This window comes from Cryptomeria japonica, chromosome 5 (assembly GCF_030272615.1).
Source record: "Cryptomeria japonica chromosome 5, Sugi_1.0, whole genome shotgun sequence".
NCBI lineage: Eukaryota > Viridiplantae > Streptophyta > Pinopsida > Cupressales > Cupressaceae > Cryptomeria > Cryptomeria japonica.
Genome location: NC_081409.1, coordinates 902,042,838 through 902,051,974, shown reverse-complemented (window position 1 = coordinate 902,051,974; position 9,137 = coordinate 902,042,838). Strand labels below are relative to the sequence as shown.

Here is a 9,137-nt window from a genome sequence, read left to right as displayed (position 1 = left end):
ATGATATATAATAAAAAGTGAAGCAGATAGTTGAAATTAATAATGTGAAATTTGATGAGGTACTACATTATGAGGTGGCATCAAATGTAGAAGACAATGATTTAGATGGATCATACCACATCAATGAATAAGTTATATAAGATGAACACAAGAACATATACAAAAACTTTGGCAAGGTATGTTTAGATAAATCATGAAATGAAAGTCAAATTCATAGAGATAAAGATTGTGGAAATAGAACTAGAAGAATGTTATAAACTAAAATGAATGAACAAGTACACTTTGCTTTTCTATCTGAAATTGAGCCTAAATATTTTTTGGAGGCTTGTAAATATGAGAATTGGATAGATGCAAAGGAAGACAAACTAAATTATATTGAAAAGAATAATATATAGGAATTTGTTCCAATACCTAAGGAAAAGAATGTAATTGACATAAAATGGGTATTCAGAAACAATTAAACGAAGGAAAAAGTGATAAAAAATAAGGCAAGACTAGTCTACAAGGGATACACTCAAATGGAAGTTGTTGAATTTGAAGAAAAAAATTATTTGGTAGTAATGGTAGAGAATTAGTTAGTATGTTCTTGGCACTTTTAGTATTCAATAATTTTAAATTATATCAGATGGATGCCAAGTTAGCATTCCTAAATGGTAATTTGGAAGAAGTGTACATTGAACAGCTAGAAATGTTTCAATTGTTTAAGAATCATAATTTTGTTTGCAAACTAAAAAAGTAACTATATATGGACTCAAGTAGGCCCCTTGGACTTGGTACTCAAGATAGGATTAGTATCTATGGTAGAAAGGATTCAAAAAAGGTATTTTTGACATCAATCTCTATATTAAAATTGAAAATGATCGTTAGTTGGTTGTTGTTGTCTATGTTGATGATATTATTTTTGGCACCTAGTAGTGATAAAATGTGTAAGAAATTTGTTGAAGAAATTCAAAAGGATTTTGAGATGTCCATGCTTGGTGAGTTATCATTTTTCCTTGGTTTATAAATCTTAAAGTCAAACAAAGCTATATCAAAAACCAAGTATGTCAAGGAGATGTTGAAGAAATTTGGAATGGAGGATTACAAATAGTCAGTACACGTATGGTCACTAGGTGTAAATTAAGTAAGGATGTCTTCCGAAGAAAATAAAACTTTCTATAGACCAATGATTGGAAGCATATTATATGTGACTACATCTAGACCTAACATTATGAAAGTAATTTGTATAGTTGTAATATTTCAAGTTGCAACTAAGGAGACATATGTAAAAGTAGTAAAAAATAAATTTTAGAGATTTGAATCTATTATGAGTTTGAGTGATAATGATGTAATCCAAAGACCACACTTTGATATGATGTGTCTATATGAGCATATTGTTTCATTCTTTGTTGCAAAACAAAAGTGTTGAGAGGTAGATAATGTTGCAAATCATTTGCTAGTTGATTTTAATCAAAATTTGGATGAATGCAAATTGAATTTGTAAAAATCTTTATAACAAATTCCACTATTACTCTTATATCATTTTTTGTAATTTGAGTTTGGTGCCTCTTGATATTAGTTGGTACGTAGTGACTAGATTAAAGCTCAATCAAAGGGGATTGGTGTCTCCTATGGTTTGATTCCTATAAATCAATTTGTAAAAGGGAGTTGGTGTGCAACGACTAGGTTGAAGCTCAGTCAAAGAGGATTAGAGTCTCCTATGGGCGGGTGCCTATAAAATCAATTTATATAAATTTGGTTGCCTCTTATGTAAATGTATTCACATCTTGCATAGCCTCTTTTGTTATTGTTTTTATTATAATGATTGAAAATTAAATTGTTAAAATACTAATTCACCTTCCCTCCACCCCTCTCAATGTTTATGTGTCCTATGGGTTCAAGATTGAATACTCCTTGGCTATGTATCTTATACAATAATAGTAGAGTCATCTTAACAAGGGTAACATGAGGTAACAAGGCTTGAGGAATAAAGCCATAGCCTCTACCTAGGAGAAAATCCCAATTTACATGAAACCTTTTGTATTACAAAATTCTTTTGAACCAGTTTTAACAAGTGGCTTGCTGAGACACTAGATACACTCTTGGCATAATGTTTAAATCTCCTTTAATTATAATAGGGTTATATATACCACTACTAATTTATTCATTTGGGTGCATACCATAGTAGTTTGTTATTTCAACCCATGAGTTTCCCAACACATATATGTTCAAGATTGGTGAATGAAGACTGTTATAATACATAAGTATTTTATACATGATATACTTACAAGACAAAATAGAACAATTTTTATTAGTCTCCTCTATAAATAGTTTTATTTTCTTTGGATTTTTGTTCTTTTCTTTTATTTCATTTTTATTTGTTAATATAATTAATGTAATTTATTTTCAATAGTAATGTTTGGGTTTAAATTAGTTGAATATTATATATATGCACCTTATAAATTGATTAAGATAAAGGTGTTTGTCATCAAAATCTATATATCAATGCTTGCTTATAAAGCTAAAGATTTCCTATCTTGTCATTGATATAATATATAGGTAAAGATGAGAGATTTGGTTGAACATCATAATGAGTGAGGTGACTAGCTAAGGTCAAGGATATTGCAACAAAATTCTTAATAAGGTGCCTCAACTTCTTAAAAGCTAGACCAAGTTACAAGGTTTAAGGTTTGCTTACAATATAAATTGTTTAGGTTTTCCATTTTTGGCACCCCAAGTACTTACAAAACTAATTAAATACTCACACACATCATCACAAATATGAACACTTGGTTAGTCCAACAATCATAGCATATATGCATATATGCATAGATACAATTATATCATATAAAAAAAAAATCATTAAATTAACCACTCTCATTTACTTGACAATAACACCATTTAACAATTAAAATATTAATTAAGTTTAGAACATTTGTTATTAAGTCCATACAACATCAAGTAAAGGAACAATATAATCTTGATACTAGGGTTCCACCTTCATCCAACTTACATTGGGAGAACAGATGATTAACACAAAACAAAATATAAAATTTACAAAGATGTGATAAGAATATATTAATGAAATAATAGTATTTTATAGAAAAAAAATGGATGATATACAATATCTTGAAATAATATTCAAGTCATGTTATCAAAATGAGATTTCATAAAATCCTAAAAGATCTATTTTAATGCTTACAAAATATAAGTTACTTGAACATATAATATACCAAAAAAAATAAAAAAATTAGCATTCACTTAAACATATTACTAATATGATAAAAAACAAATTATGCAGGATTGAAAATTGGTTCTCAAGAAAATGGGAAAGCAAAAATCAAACTAGATTCAAGATACACATCAACCTACTACTTGTAAACTAAGTTATTACATAGAAACCATTTATTACATAAAAACTAGTAAAGTACACCCTATCTACATATCATTTTGCAAAGCCAATCCAGGCCTTCATAGAGACCTTCACCAGAAGTAGCACAGGAGCTCTGAACATGCCAATGGTGGCGAGGCAAACGGTGCAATTCAAGCTTCTCACTTGTCTCTGCAACACTCATTGCATTGGGAAAATCATTCTTGTTGGCAAACACAAGAAGAGCAGCATCTCGCAATGCCTCCTCTTTGAGAAGAGCGTGCAACAAATCTCTTGCCTCTGCAATACGTTCCTTGTCATCGCTATCCACCACGTATATAAGTCCCTTGGAATCCCCAATGTAGTGTCTCCACAGTGGCCTCATACTTTCTTGGCCCCCAACATCACACACAACCAACTCAACGTTTTTGTGCTTCACTGTCTCTGAATTGAAGCCCACAGTGGGAATGGTTCGAATAACTTCCCCAAGTTTTAGGTTATATAGAGTTGTGGATTTACCCGAAGCATCAAGACCCACCATCAGAATACGTAACTCCTTTGTAAGATGAGAAATTTTGCTTGATTTGATGTCGATCTTTTCTAGCTTTCAGAATGTTACAGGAGAGCTGAGTACAAATCAAATTATCTTTTCTTTATAAATAGGAAGATATAAACCCAAAAGCTTCTTGGTGGCTGTTTTTAACGGCACATACTTTCCAATGTGCCCGTTGACGTGGCAACTGGGTGCAATTCTTCACCCATTAAGATTTTAGGTTAGTGTATACTTTCAACACTATTTGTGTAAAATAAAAAATTCTTTCAATTCAATTTGGATTGCATTACATCAAACCTAACACATAAACTTTGTTAAGGTAATTCATTTGAAATCTTATTCTCATCTATTAATATTATTTTAAATGTATAATTTCAATGTTATTTATAAAATAAAAAAGAAATTCAATTCAATTTGAAAGACACTTCATTAAACATAAAGCATAAGATTTGTTTAAGTCATTCACCTAAATTATTCTTCTATTTATTAGTGTGGTTTAAGATGAGTCACTTATACAAGTCAAAATTCAAAATGTGTTATTTAAATTGAAATAAAATTTAAAGATTGATTTTAAAAGAAGTGGAAAAGAACTGTTCATCTTGATACGAAAAAACCTATAATTTAAAATAAGTCACAAAAACTTAAACAATTCACATTTTAACTGAGGTTGTTGGCAGCAGTGGCACTCCCCTTGGGATGTCAGACAAACCACCTTGTTGAGGTTGTAGCCACCTATCATGGGGTTCCGTTGGCCAAAAAAATTAATGCTAAGGCAGTTTGGTTAGAAGGGGACTCTAATAACATTATCCAATGTCTATTCAGTAAGCATAAACCCTCATGGAATATAAAATGTTGGATTGAGAAAGAGAGAGATTTATTAAAAAGTTTCCAAAACCATAATATTTCTCATGCCTATCGAGAAGCCAACGGGTTGGCTGATTACTTTGCTAAACTTGGAGTTAGTACCAATGATGAAAAAGTATGGGGGCTAGGAGATAATATTTCGGCTGAAATAAAGGCCTTCATGTTATATGATTTGGCCCAAGGGAGACATATTTTAAATGATAAAAAATACCCTCTTTTGATGGCTCGCATTTTGTTTAAATAATTTTGTCATTTTGGCATTACTTTTTCTTGGGTCACACTCTTTTTGGGTTCTTTCTAGCTTGCTCTACAACTATTAGACCCTGCTCAATATTGTCAGTATTGAAGCCATGGGTGGAGAAGGGAATAGGGTGGAGCCCTTAAATTGTGAAGTCCTCAAGAAAAATAAAACAATTTGGTGCATTTTGGATCGGGCAAGGCTCACTTCCTTCATCGAAAGATTACACAGTGCCCATGCAAATGTGACTAAGAAATTTGCTAAGGATTTTAAGGATGGAAAAATTAAAATTGAAGGCATAACAATCGAGATTGATGAGAAACTTATTGCTGAAATCACGGGTCTTTCTATGGAAGGGGCAAAGTTTTATAGGGACAGGAAAATGGTGGATAACATTGCAATCAAGAAATTTCTCAGAAACAAGAAGGAGAGGGCTAAGCTTGCGAAATTCGACAAAAGAATCTACGATACGGGTAACATCAAATCCATTTAGCATTTTGTTTTGGTGGTTTTGATGAAGTATGTAACCCTAGATGACAGATTACTAGGGCCTACAGGTATCATTTTGTGTTGCTTAATCATTTTAGGCATAAAGAGAAAATTTATTTCCCCTTCTATCTGATGGTTTCACTTAATGCTAGCATAAAAGACCACAAAAAAAGAATTGCCCTATTTTGCATGGTGGTTTTCTTTTCCTCATTCATGAATACATTAAAACCCTACCCTCCCCCTCGGCTAGGTTTCTTGAAGCTTTGAGTGATTATGGGGAAGGGAATCATATCAATCTTTCCTCAAATGAAGAAGAATGAAATATAGATTTGGAAGGTTCAGACTCTGATTCTGGGTCTTCTTCAAAGAGTGACCACCAAGATTAAAGGGGTAGATCATTCCCTACGTCCACATCGCATTCTAATTCCCTATCATCTCATCAATTACTCCAAGACAAATCTGTCCAAGTGTCGAGCCGAAGTGGTAGACCCCCTTCCTGAAAGAGCTCAATGCCAATATCCCTTTCCTTAATATGGAAAGGGAGAATACCGATGATGTTATGGTTGTAGCCCGTGATACAGATGTTGATAATTTCAAGATGTTTAAATGGGCCTTTCATGAAATTAAAGATATCAATATGAAAATGAGGGTTATTAGAAATAAACAAGACTCTCAAACTAATAAACAATTGATGCCTTTCCTTAATATGGAATGGGAGAATCCTGATGATGTTATGGTTGTAGCCCATGATACGGATGTTGATAATTTCAGGATTTTTAAATGGGCCTTTCATGAAATTAAATATATCAATATGAAAATGAGGGTTATTAGAAATAAACAAGACTCTCAAACTAATGAACAATTGATGATGGATTAGAGAAAGGCAATGGTGGATTAAATGTAGAAGACTATGGGTATAGTCAATGATATGAAGAAAGATTATGACTACAGGATTTCTCAGTTGGATGAAAAAATCAAGAAAGATTTTGAAGGAAGACTGAGTAAGATGGAAAATAAATTTTGAAAAGTTAATTAAAACTTGATCTCTCTAGTTACCTTCAGTCACAAAGTAGTTAAGAACTCAGATGAGAGTATAAATACCAAGGTTGGAAAGATGGAAGCCAACCACTAGGAAGGTGCTATAGTGGATGTGGAGGTGCTGGATAAAAAGATTAAGGATACAGTGGGATCGTGCAAGAAAAAAAGTGCTAACCTGAAGAACAAATCTACTAATCAGGACATTCAGGAACTGAATAAGATTGCATTGAACATGACTCAGTTTGAAACTAAGGCCACTGAGGCCCTTAAGAACTTGTCCTAGTTTCTATCCTTTTGTTGTCTCTTTCCTAGCTTTTGGTTTTGTACTAGTTTCTTGTTGTCTTTAGAGTTGCGGTGGAACCATTTATCTTTATGCAACTTTTTGATGTAGTTCTCTGTTAAAGGGTTTCGGGTCCCTTCAAAACTTGTTTTTTTCATAGTAAAAAAATTTGCATTTTACTTATGGTTCAAATTCTTCTATGGATAGATTTTCAACATCTCTTCAAAACATATGAATTTTAATTGTTTTCACTTTCTAGGTTTCCTAATATTCATTCTACAACAAATCTTGTTCTTGTTTTGTAGTTGGAGCTATTTGTGGGGGAAAAAAATCATGTATTATCTATTGGATGATAAATACTACTTTTGAATCTTTTTTCTTGATTTAATTTATCTAATCTCTTTGTGTCTGACTTAAGATTGCATGAGATTGAGCATATGTAAACTTTGTATAACATTTAGCATCGTAAATTGTACATCTTTATTTAGGGTGTCCAATTTCAAACTCTCCTAGCACTCATTTTAGTATATCACATTCCTCTATGCTTTATAGGAACTTTATTGATTTAATTCAATATGATGAGTACTATTTCACTTTAATACAAGAACATTTTATTATTTGGGTCCTTATTTTAAGCGTGCCCTTTATTTTATTTTATTTCATGTTTTTATGGGTCCTATGTCATTTCAAAGTTCAATGCACATTTTTCCACGTCTAAATATTATATTTTTTCATATAAATTATATTTTGAGTACATCGAGACCTTATTATCCTGCATCCCTAAAAATCCAGACCTAAGTGTCGAGCAAATTTTGGTCGGGACGACCTTGTTTGACACTTTTTGGCTAAAATTTTGGGAGGATAATATGTTAGTATTACCATTCCCAAAACAATCCCCAATGTGAAAAATTATAATTCCAAGTCATCCAAAGGTGATTTTGATGGTATGATAAAGAATAAGTAGCTGGTAGATTACTGAGAGGGGGGGGGGGGTGGGGGGTGAATGATTAAACTGAAAAACTGATACAAACTTCCCAAACACACAAATTAAACTTTCACTTGTCAAGATAAATACTTATAAGAATAGTCAACATCGGTTAACTGTTATACCAACTTAACAGTAAACATCATTCAACTTGTAACCATCAGCATGCTTAATCATATATCAACATATTTCATCTCTCAATGCTTCGAGTTATCATGCCTTATTAGAATAGTTAAGTAGTTAATCAAATCAATAACTAAGATTATAACCACAAAAATATTCACCACTTGACACAAATATTTATACGTGTGGAAAACCCAAATAGGTAAAAACCACGATGAGATGAGACTAACAAGATAACCATCTAAACTCTAAAGTTCGTCCTGTTAAGAGCCAAGCCTGTTAAGCTTTTACAATAAGTCCTATTAAGAACTAATCCTGTTAGGAATCACCCGGCTAAGGGATTTACAAAATGCCTTGATGAAAAGCAAAATACCCTGTTAGGAGTAACCTCGGTAGAGGGTTTGAGAATCCAAGCTAATGGACCACCTTGTTAGAGGATTTAAATAGTAACCAAGCTTGTTAGAGCTTATCCGGTTAGGCGATTTCACTTCTGTTGTAATTGTTAGAAAATAATAGGTTTTGTTGATATGTCTGAATAGAACTACATTTGCTTGATAAGATCCTTTTAAGCTTCAATCTGCCTTCACACAAACTATAGATTCATTCACCGGTTAGGCAACTACACACTCAACTGATTTCTGCCAACTTTATCCAACTTCTTTACAAACAACTTCATCGATCTTAAATGCAAATCAATTAGGTCGGTAACACAACAAAAACCTAATTTTTGTAAGGAAGTAAAGTAGCGGAAACAACTTCCTACACTAACCTTGAGAGGAGGGTAATGCAAAACTTTTTTAGATCATTATAACCGTTATAGAAAATAGAAATAGATATAATAGCAATCATACCACAACACAATGATTTACGTGGGGAAAACCCTTTCGGGAGAAAAACCCCACCCTCCAAAAGCAGCTCAATATTTTATTCAGCAATCAAAAACAGATTACAAAATACTTGCAGAGCAAGCTCTTCGCAGGAGTACCACTAATCAGAGATTCAGAGGCAACTCAATAGCCATAAGACTCTTACACACAACCTCTATCTCATACACCTCATAAATAGGAGATACAATACAACAAACCGTCAAACAGTATTACAAAACCATGGGCTAAAACCACCCAATAAGGTGTAGCCGACCTTATCTCAATTATATGACATGTTAAAGCACACATCAACACGTGTCGCTCCCTTTTACAGCTCATTTATGTATCCGAT

At 32.6% G+C, this 9,137-nt stretch overlaps 1 protein-coding gene across 1 annotated transcript; it reads right to left on the bottom strand.

Moving 5' to 3' along the window:
* Nucleotides 1-3,413: 3,413 nt before the first annotated feature.
* LOC131034664 (ADP-ribosylation factor 1-like) lies at nt 3,414-7,880 on the bottom strand. The gene is made up of 2 exons (XM_057966234.1): nt 7,839-7,880; nt 3,414-3,905 (listed from the first exon to the last, which is right to left on the bottom strand). Exon 2 carries the CDS (start codon nt 3,888-3,890, stop codon nt 3,414-3,416), a length of 477 nt encoding a protein of 158 aa, XP_057822217.1. The 5' UTR covers nt 3,891-3,905; nt 7,839-7,880.
* Between the last annotated feature and the right edge of the window lie 1,257 nt (nt 7,881-9,137).